The sequence below is a fragment of the Galleria mellonella genome, unplaced genomic scaffold, assembly GCF_026898425.1.
Source record: "Galleria mellonella isolate WM207_F2 unplaced genomic scaffold, CSIRO_AGI_GalMel_v1 utg32, whole genome shotgun sequence".
Classification (NCBI taxonomy): Eukaryota; Metazoa; Arthropoda; class Insecta; order Lepidoptera; family Pyralidae; genus Galleria; species Galleria mellonella.
Window position 1 is genome coordinate 291290 of NW_026442075.1, and position 20257 is coordinate 311546.

At 33.6% G+C, this 20257-nt stretch overlaps 1 protein-coding gene across 6 annotated transcripts in view; it reads right to left on the reverse strand.

The window, feature by feature from the left end:
- The window catches only part of LOC113509436 (receptor-type tyrosine-protein phosphatase zeta-like), a 107623-nt gene that overhangs the window by 14148 nt on the left and 73218 nt on the right, over nucleotides 1-20257 (reverse strand). For all 6 annotated transcript variants that reach the window (XM_052896260.1, XM_052896261.1, XM_052896256.1 and 3 more), the window contains 3 exons: nucleotides 16335-16438; nucleotides 13510-15489; nucleotides 11138-12702 (listed from right to left, as the gene is read on the reverse strand). In XM_052896260.1, the coding sequence (XP_052752220.1) occupies nucleotides 11138-12702; nucleotides 13510-15489; nucleotides 16335-16368 (3579 nt within the window). In that variant the 5' untranslated portion in view covers nucleotides 16369-16438. The remainder of the gene's footprint in view (nucleotides 1-11137; nucleotides 12703-13509; nucleotides 15490-16334; nucleotides 16439-20257) is intronic.

Consider the following 20257-nt stretch of genomic DNA (forward strand, 5'->3'; position numbering starts at 1 on the left):
AAGAAAATTCCAGGGGAAATCGCTGAACATTGGGGTAAAATATTATTGGAGGGATTGAGTAAAGAAGTGAAAAAATATTTACAGAAAAAGATGTTGATTCCAGAAATTTTTTAATTAATAATTAAATGCGGAGGTAGCCGCAGTTTTGATAGAACAAGCTAAACACCGATACAAACGATTAAAGAAATCACAAAATCAGCTTGAGTCAGCAATAGCAGGAATTGCAACATTAACTACGGATATAATAACCGATAACTTGAATAAGATGCACCTTATTCAGAATTTATCCGAAATAAATCAATTGTGCTAGATTTACACTATAAGGAAACAATGAACAGACATCGTCTAATAATCCCAATGTTAGATAACAGTTTCCTGAATATTATTCAAGGTATAAAACGAGATGTTAACCTATTTGGCAACAATTTAAGTGAAAACATAAACAAACAAAAAAAAATAGAAAAATCTGGACAACAATTAAAAAGCCCGCCTTTCAGCAGCATAATGTGACTTCACGTAATACTAGTAATCAGTCGGGGGGGAATGTGTGCGTCCCCCCCCCCCCCCGTCATCAGACGGGTGCGGGGCGCTCGTTCTTGCCACCGACTTCGAGTTTTCGCTACAATCGGAAGCCAGCGTTATCACAGACGCAGTGTGCGCGGAGGCGACCAGCAACTGCGCCGGCGCCAGCACTAGCACAATGCGGCCGACCGTCTCATTCGAGCAGTAGGGCCGTCATTAAGAGATACCTCTTGTCGGTAGAATTAAACATTTCCTACATAACTAGTTAAGAATTACCACCGATCCTAATGTTCTTTCTTACATACAAGGATATAATATACACTTTAAAACCGAGCCATATCAATCGAATGAACCGGCGAACCCACCTTATTCAAAATTAGAAATGAACAAAACAATAGTCAAACTTTTTGACTTGGGTGTTATTAAAGCTTGTCTAGAGCGTATTGATCAATTTTTATCTCCTATCTTTCTCATACCTAAAAGTAATGATGATTTTAGATTTATTTTAAGCTTTAAAAGTTTAAATAAATTTATGAAAACTGCTAAATTCAAAATGTAGGATATTAGGACGGCATCACAATTAAGTGTGATATCTGTTTCTTTATGGCAACTATGGACCTCAAAGAGGCGTATTTTTTAGTTCCAGTACATACATATAGCAAAAAAAAAAAAAATTCGATTCCATTTTGATGAGTTATATGAGTTCATATATTTGCCTTATGGCTTACGTTCGGCCCCTTATATATCCACGAAACTTTTAAAACCTATCTTAATTATAACACATTCAGTTGCCACCCAGCCATCCAGTTCGTACGGCTCGCCATCGACAGGAAGTTCATCCTAATATCTTACAGCCTAAACGATCGCGTACAGCGCGGTTTCAGAGATGTTTCCTCCCACGAACACTCAGGATCTGGAATGAGCTCCCTGCCGAGGTTTTCCCAAGACACTACAGCATGGGGTTCTTCAAAAGGGGGGTAAAGAGATTCTTCAGGATCGGCAATGCGCGTGTAATACCTCTGGTATTGCAGGTGTTCATAGGCCACGGTAACCACTTACCATCAGGTGGGTCGTATGCTTGTTTGCCACCTCAGTGGTATAAAAAAAAATACATTAGCGAAGTAGATGCCAGTGAATGCTGTTATCATCCTAAGGATAAAGTCTAACTGAACTAAATAGACTACGAAGTCAAAATGTATTATTTGTTAATTTAGAACATTGTCTAATCTGTATAAAAAAATGTATTCAAATCTATTTAGCTATTAAAACATAATTATGTAACAAACCAATGGGCCTTCAGCAATAGGAGAAGCTTATGTTCAGCAGTGGACAGTTAACGGCTGATATGATGATGATGATGATGAGATGATGATGATGTAACAAATGTTGTAACATTTACGCATTCAAACTATATTACGAACTTTCGTATCCTAATCCTAGTGAATAATTTAAATTTGAAAATTTTTAATAATGTTTCAGTGAATATTTACGCTTTAACTTCCCCACAAATTTGTATGAAGCTTCATAAATTATATTAAACTAGCGACCCGCCCTGGCTTCGCACGAGTGCACATTACATCACATCACGATAGAAACCTTTAAAATTATCAGTGTTTCTCTGCTATATTATGCATGTATTATACATATAAACCTTCGTCTTGAATCACTCTATCTATTAAAAAAAAACTCATTAAAAACCGTTGCATAGTTTTAAAGATTTAAGCATACTTAGGGACGGACAGACAACGACAGCGACTTTGTTTTATACTATGTAGTGACATAATCTCACAGATATACCACATACTAAATTACCACTTAGGATTTTGTTTATCCCAATTTATGCTGACAAAACTACGTGAAAAAACTTATAATATTCATAGAATAATAAACAAATTAGTCTGTATAATAAAATTTTAAAACAGGGCCGGGAATTTCCACCGTCCATGCTGAAGTGTAACGACATTTCCTTGCCTTATGTGTGTGCGCCCAGCGAGCAACGATCACACTTCACCGTGACGTACAACGCGCGGGTCCTGCACCCTGCGCACGCGCACCCATCTTTGGTTTGTAAATTCCAATTACTATAATTTAATCATTCCCTAATTATTCTTTATAAATATTTTAATTAATTGATTGATTTAATTAATTTTTCTAATTAAAGGAAAAAAATTAAAATAAAAAGTAAAAAAAAAATAAAAAATAATAAATTAATTTAATAAATATTTATAGAACCAAGGGTATCGTTTTTAAGTGTTTTTTTTTTGTTTAATTCAACTTCAAGCTGCAATTAGGTGAGTGTTTTGTTTTTTATTTTACTTAATTTAGTTGCAAATGAATTAATTTGGTTATATGCTTTTTTACATTCACTTTTAATATAGATATTAGGTTATAACAAAAACGTACACAGGCAAACTTATCCCTTGAAGGGATTTCTTCGGGCAATTTATTCTTTTAATATATAAGAATAAACATAAATTCTTTACATACTTTTAATTTTTAATTTTGTTACGTTCGAATTTTTATGATTTAATTTAATAACTAAACTAATTAATTCAATTTTTTCATTATATATTAAGCTTTTATACCAGTTTACTGAAAATATTATTATATTTGTGGCTCCAAAATTTCATTATTACCTAATTCAGTTAATTTATCAACATTATTTATATGTCGTTATTTATAGAATTCAACATAACAAACAAGCTGGCGGCGCGCCTGATGGAAAATTGTAACAGTAATACAAGAACAGTAATAAAGACATCACAGAATAAATACACTGTGACGCCCATGTATTGCCATTCTTAGGGTGTTATAATTATGTCTCCGTTATTTCATTCTTGTGCCTAATCATATTTATAATTATTGTAATGTCTTTTTTTATAAATAATTAGTAAGTTGGACGTGGGATATGATATTTTTGTAAATTTTTTTGGCAATAGCCTTTTTTAATGGATGAAAATGGAATGGTATCCCGTTTGCGCTATCGTTATACACTAATAGGTCACCAGTGAGGATTGATGGATGAGAATGAAAACAAGTCGGTTAGCCAATCGTTACGAGTTCAAAAATAATTAACCACGTCGGTTTATAGAGAGAACCGCGTGGAGGTCTACCTGATAGGTTATATTGCCAGCAATGGGTCTGTTAGACCCCATTATCAACAATTCCTCTCCCCCCCCCCCACCGGTTAATAGCCTTACATTTTAATTATATTAATTAAACTTTCATGACGATAGTTGATCGGCACACCTCATTTAATAAAATAAACGTTATTTTTCTCTTTCCGCTATCTATTGGATTCATTTTAATCTTTTGGGCCAATAAGTATATTTTTAATTAAAGATTATGCCCCACAAAAAGACCGACTTCAGTTATGGCAAAACAAGTTATTTTGTTTTAAAAACTAAACTACTGAACCGATATTGATAAAATTTCTGTGCAAACAGTCTGTAAATATATCTTTTTAGATAAAAAAAGAATTTTCCAAATCGGTTTACAACTGAGGGAGTTACGAGATAACAAACGTAAAAAAAGTACAAACTAATTAAGAATCTTCTTTTTGGAATCGGTTCAAAACCTTATCAAAATCGGCTGATTGATTTCAGAGATTACATAAACATGACATTTTTGCCTATTGTCTTACTTAATACTTTGCAAATAAGAAAATGAAATATTTGTTATACAAGAAAGTGTAATGAGCTAAACAGAATAAAGTACAATTTATTTTACCATCGTCATCATCTCAGTCATTACCTGTCCACTGCTGAACATAGGCCTCCTCCATAGACTGCCACAACGGTCAGTCCTGAGCTACCCGCATCCAAAAATTTACTTAATGTCAATTTTTAAGCGCGACTTCGCGTGACCAGGATATGTTTACTGATTGAAATAAAAAGTAACCTATATCCTTCTCCATCCTATAAAGTACGCGTGTACTAATTTTTACTAATTTCATAGTGATTGATTAAGCGATTAAAGCGCTATAAAGTAACAAACAAACAAACAAACACACTTTTAGATTTATGTTATTAGTATAATAACAGATAGATAAGGACAGATCATATCCTGAAAGTAAAAAATAGCCTTATGTCTTTTCACGTCTCAAGTACTAAGTGTATGCCAAAGAAGACAATTGATTAAGCCGTTAGTTAGTGCATTAAGACGTGCCTTGACAAATAAACAAACTTATTTTCATATCTATCCAATAATAATAAAAAAAGGCGTCACTATGACCGTATCAATTAGGAAATTTAAAAAAATTTCATTGATCGTTTAAAATGAAAAAAAAAAGATATCTATTCTTTATACTAGTTTACAGTATTAATAATAATAAATAAAAAAAATATATTTTCTAAATTAAAAATTCATTGCTTTTAATATTTATTTGACTTTTTAAATTTAAAATGTATTTAATTTATTTTTGTTTAAAATAAAAGTAACAGCGACAATAAATCAAATTGTTTACTGCGACTTAAATTGTTTTCTAAATTAAAAACTTATTTTCTTTTAATTTTTGTTTAAAATAATAATAACAGCGACAATAAATCAAATTGTTTACTGCAACTAAGATTGTATTTGTAAATTGAAAACTTTTAATTTTTCTTTATTAATTAATGTAATAATAATAATATAACTTGTGATTACTTACTAAACTCATTGTAAAATTGATAAGACAGAATTAGCACATTTTGGTCAAAACAAAGGCCCCACAGTAAAGGGTAAGTACCCGTTGACCGTAATTTGTGACAATTCTAAGAAGGCATATTTGCCACTCATTCATACAAACTACATAATTATAATACATCATTGTATAAAGTAATATGTTATACCTATTATAATAATAATTAGAAAATAATAATTCGCTTTTTATGCTACGTTTTCAATATAGTTATTAAATACACACATTTTTCCGAGCTCGTCGTAGATCAGTGGTTACTACAGCGACTTATAGGCAAAGGTCGTGGCTTCGAATCTAGCCATCGGAAAGGATTTTGTATATCGATTTAAATTTCGAACTTAATTTTCCGAGAAGTGATAATGGCGTTAACATCTCTAGATATTGTAACAAATAATTAACAAAATCTCTACTATTTTAATAATGTAGGGGTTTTAACACAGTGCCCGATCTCACGATGGTTGTGGGTTCGATTCTCATATAATACAAACGACTGTATCAATACAAGTTTTTTTTTTTTTTTGATGGGTGAAAATGGTATGGTAACCCCGTCTGCGCTAACGGTATACGCTGGGGGGAAAGGGATTGTTAGTAATGGGATCAAATAACCCTTTTACTAGCAATATACCCTGTCAGGTCGACCTCCACGTGGTTCTCCCTTGGTCTAATGTTTTTTTTTTTGTTCGTTCATTTTGTTTTTGTTTATAATTAATATTGTTATACTTATTTTTTTCATTTATGCTACCATGTGAGTCAAAAAGTTCTATGTGTAATTTATTTCTTACTTTCTTTTAATCTAACTTATATATACATATATATATATATATATATATATATATATATATATATATATATTATTTATATAAAATTTATCAGTGTCGGTATACAGATTACAAGCATTTCTGCGTAGTGATAGTGTGATGATCATTACACATACCACGTCGCAACTCGAGCCGGTAACGCGACGCGCGCGCCACCTACAGATAATCGTTATCAATTAACGAGAACTCGCGAATGTCGGTCACAGGTTCGGATTCAGCCCTTTGGCCGTTATTTTCAACCGACTTCAAAGAGAAGGTGCAATTCGTTTGTATTTTTTCTTTTAATGTTTGTTACATCATTACTCTGTCACTTGTGAACCGATTTGGAAAATTCTTTTTTTTATTTGAAAGGATATACTAGAAAATTAGTTCCATAGAAATTTTATTAAAATCAATTAAGTAGTTTAGTTTTGAATTCAAAATGACTGATTTAGCCACATTTTTTTAATGAGTGATCATGGTATTGCAGCCCCGCCCGCTCTATATGTATCTATCTATCTATATATACATGTAAAGGTACAAAAGGCGGTCGTATCGCTAGGGCAATCTCTTACAGACAACATTTGATTAAAGGAGAACAGATAGAAATGGGCAGGTGGCGCAAGAGTGAATTAATAATACTTTTATAAATAAAATACAAAAACCTATAATGCACAAAAATATCAAATACATTATTATTTATACACACATAAAAATATATAATATAATAAATACATACATTACCTAAATACTTTTTTATAATATATACATACTAACTCGTTTTAAATATTTTAAGTTAGGATATGCGATATAAAGCCCGGTCACGTGGACAAAGCCGCGGGCAAAAACTGATACTTGAATAAGTAAATAATGCATCTACAGTTACTCTACATAGTTTATGGTCAACTCAGATCACCTACGATGATTGAACGGGTTCGCATTATCCGAACTTTGTTTATAATAACATACGTCAGCACTCGACATCCGGGATTAGGTGACAAGCGCTGAGTGCGGATAAGGTCACACGTACAGGCGTGTACCTACTGCTTCGTATTACATCTCTGTGAGAAGAAATTCTCGCTCTGTCAGCATCCGTTTCAGTTCTCACAGCGATAAGGGATTCTGAGTAAAAATGTACAATATTTTTTCTAATGCAACTTAGAATGTCAAACAAGCGGACGGTCCACCTGATTGAAAGAGGTAACCGTCGCCTATAGACATGAGCAGTACCATGGACATAACAGTATACTGTTTCGCCCATGATACCCCCCATGCGTCGCCATCCCTGAGGACTCAGGTGTTATTCCTCTGTTCCCTGTAAATTCAGGGCAATCTCTTACAGACAACCCTATATTTACTTGTCGAGTTTTGCAGAATGGCAATAAATTATTTAGAATCTATCCAATAAATAAACGCTGTACTGCTCATGTTTGTAGGCGACGATTACCACTTTCCATCAGGTGGGCCGTCAGCTTGCTTCCCATTCTAAGTTGTATAAAAAAAAATACAGCCCATTATATATTTTCAGATCTCACAGAAACAATCTCAGCCAGCAGTCAGCCAGCAGTCAGCCGTTTCCATCATCGCCATTCATTCAATCGGTAAGTTTCTTTTATTTATTAATTAATTTTACATACGTATAGGGGGCTGGTTAAAACTGGTAACGTAACAAAACTTTATTAGTAATGCATATAAATATATAATAAAATAATAATAATAAAATATTAGTTACATTAACGCATGTAAGACTAGTTGTATCTCGCGGCTTTGCCCAAGTAAAATTAATACATAAGGTATCTTGTGCTAAGTATTTTTAATGGATGATAATGAAATTGTAACCCCACCTACGCTATCGGTATACGCTGGCGGGGCACCAGTGAGGGATGATAGGTGACGATGAAAGCAGGTCAATTAGCCCATCGTGAAGAATTCAACAAGAATTAATCACAATAGTTTCAAAGAGAACCGTGTGGAAGTCGACCTGACAGAGTATTTGCTACAAATGGTATTCGAAGTTCCCCATTAATAACACTTTCCCTCCCTATATGCTATAGACTACTCGTGTAACAAAATTCATTCAGATCTGTTCAACTATTTTTGTGTGAAAAAATAATAAACATTCATCCATCGTTACAAAATCTCGCATTTATAATATTATATTAATAAACAAAATTCTTTAAGTATAGAGGGTAGGGGGTATTAGGGCTAGCTGAAGATGGTAGATGGATGTAAAAAAAGTATGTAAAGAGGTTAAATACGAGCATTAAAAGCTAAAACAGTACTTTTTAAAAATTTTGGCTGTCTGCCTATCTGTTTCGACATCACGCAAGAACTGCTGCACCGAACTGAATACAGTTGTCACTATACGTACCTATTCCTGAAGGTCCAACTTAAAAAGTAGTGTACGTTTTATCTTGATAAGTGGCCTATTTCATTATTTTTTTCTACTTTTAAAATTCACGCGTATCCAGTGCGCGAAGTGCTAGTTTATAATATATATCCACCAGAGGGAGACTTTGTACAAAAGTCGATTGCTTGGGTACCTCTGTCCCATTCGTGTTTCAACCGTAAAGTAGTTGTGTTTGCATGCTGTGTTTCGGTTTGAAGGGTGGGATATAGCGTGAATTTACTGGGTACAGAGGAATAACACCTGAATCCTCAGGAATGGCAAGGCATGAAGGGTATCATGGGCGAAACAGTAGGTATACTCTGTTATGTCCATGGTACTGCTCATGTCTACCATATAGGCGACGGTTACTACTTTCCATCAGGTAAGCCATCAGCTTGTTTACCATTCTGTGTTGTATAAAAAAAAATAGAAAAATTTGTCACCATTGACTTTCTTTTTTAGAGTTCCGTGCCTCCAAAAGAAAACACGTAACCCTTATAGGATATATATATATATATCTATCTATCTATATCTATATATATATCTATATATATATATATATATATATATATATATATATATATATCAGTGAAAAATTCGAGCTTCTAAATCGACGCAATCAAAAGATACGGCCGTTTATGTTCCTTTTATATCGCATATTTTGACATTCGCAAGGGGAATCAAAACCTACAAAGTATTAACAGTTGACCTAGAATCATGAAATTTAGCAAGAAACAATGTCATGTAGCACAAATAAAGGGGAAAATCTAAAAATCGTACATTTGTGTTTTTTTTTTATTTAATATACAATTTTTCTTTCATTAAAATTTCAGCGGAAGCGGTCACTGAAAATGAAACTTAAATAATCTGCAATGTCCCCAAAGTAGTGAGCATAAGTTATCATGAGTTCAAAGAAAGATATTATGCACATTACTATGGATATGTTGCATGAATAAACTACGCGGAGAAGAATTTGAGAAGAGAAGAAACAGAAGAATAAGAAGAATGAGAAGAATGGCTGAGACGAAAACCATTTTATAACTCTATTTGAGAAGACAAGAATCAGAAGAACAAGAAGATAGGAGAGACGAGAAACATTCTACAACTATACTGCTTTGTAACTATATAATTTAAATTCACATTCTCAATTCCAAGTCTCCTAGGTGCCCTACCGGTTGGCAGTAACCTCAGAGAGTTTTTTTTTTATCTTTAATTAATTTTTTAAGGACTTGTTTTTGATATTTATAGTACGTAGATGTTAAGTGTGTATATAATAGATTGATTATATTTTTTACACATTTAAATTGTATATAATTGTTTTTTTTTTTTTTTTTATATAGCTAATATTAATCAAAATGGCCGCACCCCATGATAGCAAACAAGCAATGTGATTCAAATATAGAGGTCGGTGATACAGCAATTTATACTGTGTTGGCCATAGTCATCTTAACAGCCTACAAAAAAAAATCGTACAAATAAAGTTGGAAGAAAAGTCTGGTTATTACATAACAATGTTACAGTAACATTACCCTTCAAAGCTTTTTAATTTTTATACCATAAAAATAACAATCCAACATGCGACTTGACTGATGGTAATCGTTTCGTTTACACATGTCTAATCTTAAAGTACTAGGGTAGCATAATTATAAGGGTTCTATTTTATATTCCAGACCGATTTTTAGATTTATAGACCATACAGTTTCCTGATTCTTTAGTGTTTCCTTAATACATAAGTTATTCGCAGCACTAAAAAAAAAATAGTACACTTTGTTTTTTGTTAAAAAAAAATACACATCGGCCAGCAGTCAGCTGTTTTTTTCTGGACATGTTTTGAACTAAATGTCTGGGCTCAAGTACATTTTATAACATCGCCGTAATTGAGGATTATTGTTTTAACTTTTTCGGATCGTTGTTGGTTTTTTGTAATAAATTTCATTATTTGAATAAAGAATTTTGATTAAAAATAGAAAATTAACTGTCAATCAGGATTCCAATTAAAGTGTTTAATAGCGTTTTAGAAAAGAAATAAAATTTCTGCATCAGAACTCAAAAAAATTGTCAGCAACATCATTTGACACGAGAAGAGATGATGAGAACAGTCGAAAATCGAAAGTCAAGCTAATTCCCAGCAACATACTATCTCGGTCGCTGTTGCGACTACATAGAGCGTCATAGGCCTCCTCTGAACACGCTATCGTATCACAAGCAGCATGGCCGAGCGACATGGAGAACAATTTTCATCATCACCCGCAGACAAGACCAGTACATTCAAAATACCGCTCAACACATCGAGGCTCCACAGACAAAAACTTGTTGACTTGTTCGAAAGAACGTGGGCAGCCATTCCTCAAAGTAATTTTGTTGAACTGATTTTAAGCATGCTAAATCACTGTGATTATGTGATTTGTATCAATAGATGATTTTGTGATTCGTGTCAATTGTGTGTTATTGTTAATTTTTTTATCTTTACAATAAAAATTAAAAAAAAAAACTTCATTTCTGTCTTCTTGCCTTTTCATTGACGACATTAATTAAGGTTAAATTCTATGTTAACTTAAGCATGAAATTTAAAGTAAGAAGCCAGGTTGGACGACTAGATTTGGTAAATATTAATTGGATATTTTTTATGGTTTAAGATGTACTTGATCCCTGGTCACTTTTGGTATGTGTATTTGATCTCAGATGTTTAATGAAATTAATAGGACAGTGAACACATATTCATGTAATTAATGCAATTAAAAAATAACTCACCAAAAGTCCAATAAGCAGAATTAGCGCAATAACACCAATTGTGCTGACTGCTATGGCTACAGCTGCTCCAGAGCTCTCCTCTTCACCTTCACCTGAAACTCTTGGCCTGGCTTCTGTAGTCATCTCCCCATTATAACTGCTGACATCCTCCAAATCGTTAACTGATTTTGTTCCAAAATCAGTTGTAAGCTCTATTGTAGTATCCTCATTCGTTACTGTTGTATCGTAGATTTTTGCATTTCGCTGTGTAGTTGTTTCTATATCTCTTTGTGTTGTTAATTCTTGTGTATTTACAATATTAACTTCAGTGGTCGTTATTCCTGATTCGGTTGTTATTAATTTTTCATCTATATCTTGTATTTGTGTTTGTATACCTGTACTTATAGTTGTGGTTCGAGCTGTAGTCGTAGATTCAGAAGAGTCTTGTGTAATAACTTCATTACTGTTATTGTCCTCTTCAGAAGTGCAGTCAGTTTCACTCGACGATGTTGCAGTTGCTTCTTCAGTTACTATAGTAGTTGGCGCTTCCGTTGTGGACTTTTGCTGCATCTCAGTATTTATTTCTGTCACAATTTCTGTTACTATAGACGTAGTTTCGGGAGCAACTGTTGTTTTAACGTTATCTGACGTTGTAGTTTCAAGTGGTATTAAATTTGGTGTACTAATTGGTTCCGTTGTAGATTCTTCGGTTGTTGTTGTTATTGTTGTTTTTGTTGCAGTTTGTGTGGTAGTTTGTTTAATCATTTCCGTTACATCGGGTAATTTTTCAGATTCAGTTTCATGCGAATCTTCTGAAGATACAGAAATAATTTCAGTAACATCTGTAGTTGTCTCTTCATTGTAGTCGGTAGTTGTCATATACTGAGGCCGGTACGTTGTAACAGGACCATCGTTTATAGTTGTCAATCTAGTTCTAGTTGGAAAAACAGGATGCCAGTCAGTACTAGTAGAAGGTTTTTGTGTTATATTCATTTCAGTAGTATTCATTACTTCTTCCGTTGGTACGTAAGAAAATCTTATAGTTGTTATCTCATAATCAGTTGTGGTAGGTAATTTTGTTATTATTTCACTTACACTTGACTGATTTTCTTGTACGTTAGAAACAATCTCATCTTGTGGAGTTGTCAAATCTGAAGGAAGTTTTGTAATAGATTCAAAACCTGTTAAATTAGTAGAACTAATTGGAACAGCTTCTGTTTTAATCGATTCTCCTAATATCGCCGGTGTTGTATCTGAATGTTCTGTCACGGAAACCCATTTTTTGCTATCATTTTTTAAAGGTTCTGTAACCATTTCAGTTGGTTTTAATGAAATAGATTCGGTTGGAATACTGGGTTGTGCACTACTTTTTACATACAAGTTACTTTCCGCTGGCAATCTTTCTGATGTAAGTAGTAATTCTGTTTTAGCATGATTTGTGGGCTGGTCAGTTGAAGCTGGTATGAATACTGGTTTCCATCCCAACTTATTCTGGTCCACTTCAACTATTTTCTTCGTTTCAATGTCATTATTTAATTTTGTAGTTGTTGTTGAAGTAGGAGTTGTATTTTTTCCTTCTTTCTTATCTGAAATCATAAAATAAATAATTCTTATAAAACATTTAAACAGTATATTTTTATGTAATTAGTATATATTTAGTAGCGTGTTGGTGACAGAGTAACCAATTATTATTTATTTTCTTGTCTTAACAACGTTCGTCAATTTGTATGTGGATTTTTATTCCAAGCAAAGTTTTATATATTTGGTAAAGTAACCTACTGATCGTAGTTTTGTGAAATGTTAAAAGTAGAAAAATAACTGTGCCCTGACTTTTCGTACTTAAGTTAATAAAGAAATCGTGAACATATCAAGAAGTACGTTTACCACTACAGCAACTATGATGGTGAATATATTTATTTATTTAAGGGCTGACAACTTGAGTATATAATTACCGTCCATTATCTTTTTCTTATATTAAATATCTAGCTTTTACCTACGACTTCGTCCATGATACCGGCATATATATGTTCACAGACCAGGATAAAAAGTAGCCTATGTCCTACTCCCTCTCATATAGTACGTATACGAGTACAGCAAATGTCATAGTGATTAGTTAAGTCGTTAAGGGGCCACGAGGAAAGAAACAAACAACCTCACTTTCACGTTTATAATATTAGCAAAGAATGTAAATAACGTTACTAGAATATCTAATATAATATAGAAAAATAATTTAATTTACGTATATCTTTTTTTATATGACTTGGTAAGATTATACTGAAGACAACACTCGATCACCCATTTTTATTTTAAACATGTTAGCTAAATAAATTAATATATTTAATTTCATTTCTATGTTTAATTAATATTATATTTAGATATAAAAAATATAATACCTGTAACTTCTCCCACTTTCTGTAATTCATTCTCATCGATGCTTTTTTGCGTCGATCCCGTTGCATTTATTGATGAACTTGGCAAAGATGGTGGACTTCTCAAACTAGCCAGTGCCCATGCAGTCAAAGTTGGCGGTATTTCCATATCATTAATATCTCCGGTCTCAGCTGGTGTCGCCGTGGACGTAGCAAACTTCGTCGATCCTCTTTTCCATAGTGAGGGAATACTATTATCAGATATAGATGGAGAATGAACGACCTTCTCTATACCACTAATATCGCTCTGTAATACCGGGTCTATTTCAGAAGATACAGTAGTAAGAATGGTTTTATTTGGTTGCTTGGGACGATGTGTTGTAGAATATTTATCCTTTATATTAAAATGCTCAGAGTATATAGTTGCTGGTCTTGTATTAATCTTAGTTATATTCCTTCGTGGCAACATCCATATGGCTTTTGTTTTGGGCGTAGTATGATAGAATTTTCTTGTCTGAGATCGCTGAGAGGCTGATTCTGATTTTGATGTGACACTATTTGGAGAATCTCTCGTTCCATTGAAGTTTAGGCGTTTTGGGTAACTTCGGTTTCGATTATAGCTACTAGAAAATGCTTTTGTAGGTTTTTCAGTAGATGAAATGCTATATACATTATTTTGTACAGATACAGGTGTAGAACTGACCGAATTATATACAGATGGATTAATACTTGAAATAGGGAGATAATTAGTAAATAAAGTTGATATAGACTCAGAACTCGGATCGGGGTGTGAAGGTTTTGGATCAGGATATGTTGGTTTCGTACTTCCCGGTAATAAAGTAGCTTGTGTCGCCTTTATAGATGCTATTTGTTCTTCAGATGATGAACTCATTGTGGGATCTAAAGGCAACGTGTCATTATCACAATCATCATCTGAATGGTTTATAGCATATGTTTCAGTCGACAATACGGACATTTCGTAATAAATACTAGTACCCTGTACATCAGATATTCCACTGTTAGCAGTACCAGCGCTTTCATTATCTAAAAGACGTATTTCTTTGGTATTTTTTATAATTACTGTAGACTTATTTGTTGGTGTATTGTTATTGACTCTTTCTAATCCAATATTCTCTTTTACAATTTTATGCACGTTAGTAGCATTTGTTGGTTTATGAGTTGGTATAGAACTCAATCTCTTTAATATACCCTCTGATATTTCCTGATATTTCTTGTCAAAAAAGTCATTTTTTGGTGTTGTTAACTCAAAGTCAAAGAAACTGTCAGAATTATAAGATTCATGGTTATCTTCTTTAGAATCATAAGAGTCTTTAGGGAAAAATGTAGAAAATCCGAAAGGTGAAGTTTTATAATTTTCTCTTACCTGATTGTCTGAACTTTTGTGGTCTGTGAAATGACTAAAGTCATCATTGTAATTGGGTATAGTAAAAAAGTTATTATCAAACTTGCCGGATGTAATTCTTTCAAATTCTTTATCTTCTTCATCTTCTTCGTCATATTCTTCCTCTTCACTATGTGTTTCAGTTTTTGCAGACAGTGACGTACTGGGAGTGGAACTTATTATTACTGGTAATTTTGTTCTTTTATATTTTTTCATACTGTCTATAATTTGAGCCGGCTTCTTTACCTCTGGAGTTGGAGTAACGATTATTATATTTGTTGGTTTAGTCGAACTCCTAACTCTTCTCAATGGAGTTTCTGTGGTAGTTTTAAGTTGCGTTTGATATCGTATCCTCCCCCTGTGTTTGTATTTTGCATTTTTCTCTGTATGCTCTTCAGTTGGCGATTCTTTAGGACTTAATTCGTTTAATGACGTATCAGGACTCTTAATATTGTTTCTCGGGTTCCATGTTGTACCGTTAATTTTCTCGTGTCGTGTGTTCTTCTCATTTTTTACTGTAGTCGATGTCGTTTCGTGAGGCAACGCGTTGCCACTAACTAAAGTGCTGCTCAACAGTAGTAAGTTTACTACTAATGCTACACCTGTAATTAATACAATTTGACATTATAGTATACATAAAAATAGGATTTTTTTTTAACTAATGTTTTCATTCTATGTTTTTATTATAATGTTTTTATTCGGGTTTTTTTTTTCGCGATAATATATGATCTATCTAATAATAATATAAAATAGGATAAACTATTCGTAACATTACCAGAGGAAGACTTTGTACAAAATTCATCTGCTCGGGTACCTCTGTTCATTCGTATTTCTGCCGTTTGCAGTTGCATCTGTATGGCTGTCTTTTGGTTTGAAGGGTGGAATATGGTAAAGAAATTACAGGATACAGAAGCACAACACTGTAGTCCTCAGGAATGGCATCGTATGAAGAATTGACATTGGGCGATACAATATACTCTGTTATATCCACGGTACTGTTCATGTCTATAGGCAACGGTTATCACTGTTTGCTATACTTAGTTGTATAAAAAAATTTACTAATCAATTTACAGTCAAAACTAATAGTTTTAGAAATATGGAAGGAATGAGAAACTTAACTGATCAACAATCAAACACAACAACACGTATAATTGTTCTATTTTTTTTTATCTCTACCAATTCATAATTTCTATGTGACATTCTTGGATTGACTGGAAGAGATCCCTTTTATGAAATAAGTCCGCCATTGTATTTATTTTCTTAAGAACACTGTATCCTATAATTTAAGTATTTATTTATACAATAAAGTGTTACAAACAAACAAACCCACTACCACAAATATTCTCGTGGTAGTAAGGATCCGTAGCATTTCTCAAAACGGTAAACAAGCTGACGGCCCACCTGATGGGAAAAAAGAGCTGTACAAATAGTATTAATAGAAACTTACCTATAAATATTCTAACTGGTGATTCCATGTTCATTTCATGTTGTTGTTATAACATAAGCTGAATCATAGCATCATAACCGTCCTTGGTGTCGTCATGGCGTGTCCTGGAAAAGAAAATTGGATTTAATATTTCATTCAGAAATCAATCGACCTTCAACGCGGTCACATTGTATGGACGGGATTATTTTTATGCTATTTGAAAATAGCATGTAACCTGATGGCCCTCGTGATGGAAAAAGGTGACTGTTGTCTATGGACAAGAACAATACTTTGGATGTCACAGAATATACTGTGTATCATGCGTTGCTGTTACTGAGGATTAAGGAATTACGCTTACGTACCCTATAATTTTACTGTGATGTCCTACATAGATTTTTTTTAATGGATGATACACGTATTTTATTTCTAAACGAGGCGTCTTCAGACAAATTATTAGATCGCTGCTCGGAGCCCAGTGCTAACCTTTCGGCGCCCAAACTACAAATAACCAGCGATATGTACTTCCTCATGAAAGCACCTAGTTCAGTAAAATATTTAGTAATTAAAAACATTTATTTAATTTACAAATTGTTTTGTCAAATTAATACACCGCCATTTACTCTCGCTGTTCAGCATAACGGTTGACTGGTAGAGAATACCATCAGGCACTAAGTCCGCCCTGTAGACATATTTTAATATGTGCGAAATTATAAATAAATAAATATTCATAATCCAAGTATTCCTATCAATTTTTTTTTTTTATACAGGGACAGAAACGTAAAGAACGAATTTAGAAAGAATAAATCAACGAATTCAATTTTGGAAACAAATTTTCCAATTTTAACAATTGCCCTTACGCTGCTTAACGATATGTAAGAAAAATAATAAACGGAAAATATATGTTCTCGTTCATTTATCGTATGGTTTCTTAGATATTTAACCATTCATAACCCAAATATTCCTACCAATTACTATATTTTTCTTTGCTTTTATTTGATAAGTCAAACATACTTATATTATTATATGGGGCGAATTTGGAACGAATAAAACGTCTAAACCAATTTTCGAAACAAACTTTCTCGTACTAATCATTACCCTCACGCCGCTTAACCCCGATACGAAAAAAAAAAATAAGAATATACGAGCAATACATTTCTCTACATTTCTTCAAGCAGCATACAAAATTAAGGATATCTCGGAACCAGCAATCTGCCCTACAAACGCTAACGATCCTAATCGTGATGATAATTACCTGTGATGTGGAGTCGCCGCGGACTGTGCGTAATTGGGGGGGGGGGGGGGGGGGGACATTAGTTCACTAGGTCGTGAGGAACTGGGACGAGGAAGTGACCGAACATAACGCGCATTCCACGCCTCATTACTAACGCATAGAAATGTGATTATGATGAGTTTTATTGCCTTAAAAGGCGTCTAGGACAGGAGTCGACAACCTGCGGCACGCGAGCCACATGCCACTCTTTAGTTCCATACGCAAATACGCAGCAATTCCTACAGCATGGGGTTTTTCAAAAGGGGGGTAAAGAGGTTTCTTCAGGGTCGGCAACGTACGCTTAATACCTCTGGTATTGCAGGCGTTCATAGGCTACGGTAACCACTTACCATCAGGTGGGCCGTATGCTTGTTTGCCACCTCAGTGGTATAAAAAAAATTTATTAAATTAATTATAAAAAAAAAAATGTAATCGCTCTGAATCGACTAACAAGGATTAGATACTAAACTTTATTTATGCAAGTACTATTTGTTTTTTTTTTTGCTCTAAGAAATTTTTGCGGCTCTTAAAAAATTTATAATTTTTTTAAATTGTAATTTCTGACTCTTCCGACTCAAAAGGTTACCGACCCCTGGTCTAAGAGACTCAAACGCAGTACGCCAAAAATTTAAAAGAGCAACTGTTGAGTTTTTTGCGGGCTCTTCTCAACAGATAATAACTTTATGAATTTAGCAGTAGATTGAAGAAAAAAAAAACAATTTCAAAATGTTTGTAAACAAGCTCATTTGAATAAAAAAATTCTGAATTTGAATTTACAAAAAGGGGAGCTCAGAATACCAGTAAAATACTTTATCAAACAGCCTGAATTGTACAGTGACTGTAGACTAATCGGGCCACCCCTTCCTTTCCCGTTAATGTCGTAAGAGAGGGCGAGGGATGGGCAGCAGTGTCCCCTTAAAACATCTCTAAAAGCCTAACTGCGGTTGCCAACCCGCCTGCCAAGCGTGGCAACTACTGGCAAAACTCCGCTTATGGGAAAGGCTTATGTCCAGCAGTGGGCAGTTAACGACTGAAACAATAACAATAGAATACCAATATATAATGTATTTATGTAAGTATATTTACACAGTATAATAACACATGAGTCCTCAGGAATGGCAACGCATGAGGGGTATCATGGGCGAAACAGTATACTCTGTTATGTCCATGGTACTGCTCATGTCTAACATATAGGCGACGGTTATCACCTTCTATCAGGTGGGTCGTCAGCTTGTTTGTCATTCTAAGTTGTATAAAAAAACATAATCATAATTATATAGTAGTTCTCTATTATATACTTGTATTGTATAGCAACCGCAGTTAGGTGTTTTTTTTTTTTTTGTGTGTGAAAATGGTATGCACCAGTGAAAGGTGATAGATGAGAATGAAAACAGGCCAGTTAGCCCATCATGATGAATTCATCAGGATTTAACCATGATAGTTTCCAGGGGGTACCGCGAGGAGGTCGACCTGGTTGGGTATATTGCTAGCAATGGGATTCTCAGTCTCCATTACTAACAATCCCTTTCCCCCCACCGCAGTTAGGCTTTGGTGATACTCATATTTTGAGATGCTTCTGTCCATCCCCCGACCATTAAATTGCCTTAGTTGCCCCTTACAAAATCCACGAGAAAGGAATAGGTGGCTTTTTCTACGCCGAAAGATCGATCAATATATTATTTGAAAGATCGATCAATATATTATTTAAACACTTTTATTTTATTTTATTTTATGCAACGTAGAATTTTATACGACGAAACATTTTAATTTATTATAATCATCATATTATTTTAACCATCATCAGAACTATACGTTTACACCTCATCTAAAGATGATATGTATATGTTGTATTTAACATATTATATATATATGTATAATATATTCTTATTTATGTAGGTTTATATTCATATGTATTAATGATGTATCTTTTCTTCTTCGTTGTATTCAAAAATCAATGTCAAAAAGATTGGAAAGAATATTTTAACGAAATTTCAAAAGAAAAAGGCATTTGGTACAAAACCATTCAGGCTGAACCTCCACATATTCCTTGGTTTTGTGGAATTAAAATCAATAGGTACTGTATTAAATTAGCTGCTCGTCTACGATCTGGTCATTATCCATCAAAAAAATTTGCACATATGATGGGGAAGTCCTTGTCACCCCATTGTCAAACTTGTAATACCATCGATGATGTGCATCATATTCTATTAGAGTGTCGTATTAACACGAAGGAAAGAGAAGAATTCATGCACCACTTTAACTTAAATAAATTGAATGTTGGTCTTATTCAAACTATGTTAGCTGAACTTAAACCAGAAATTTTTGAGCATCTGTGTAAATTATTGAAGCCCATTAATTCTTCTCTTTCCGCGTTTAGGGAAGGTAGATAAAGAGAAAGAGAGAGTTGGAGAAATCAGTTCAGGGTACAATAGGACTGATATACCTGAGGAAGGTAAAAGCCCTTAAAATATTAAAAAAAAAAAAAATGATGTATCTTTTAATAATATAATAATTTATGTAAATATTCATTTTAATTTCTGTCTTGCGTCACTACTGCCCACTCACTACTTCCTATGTCACTGTGTTAGGTTGACTGGAAGAAATCTCTTTTAGGGATAAGTTCGCCTTTGCTAACATTGTTATTAACTTATTGTTGTTAATGTATGTTTTAGTG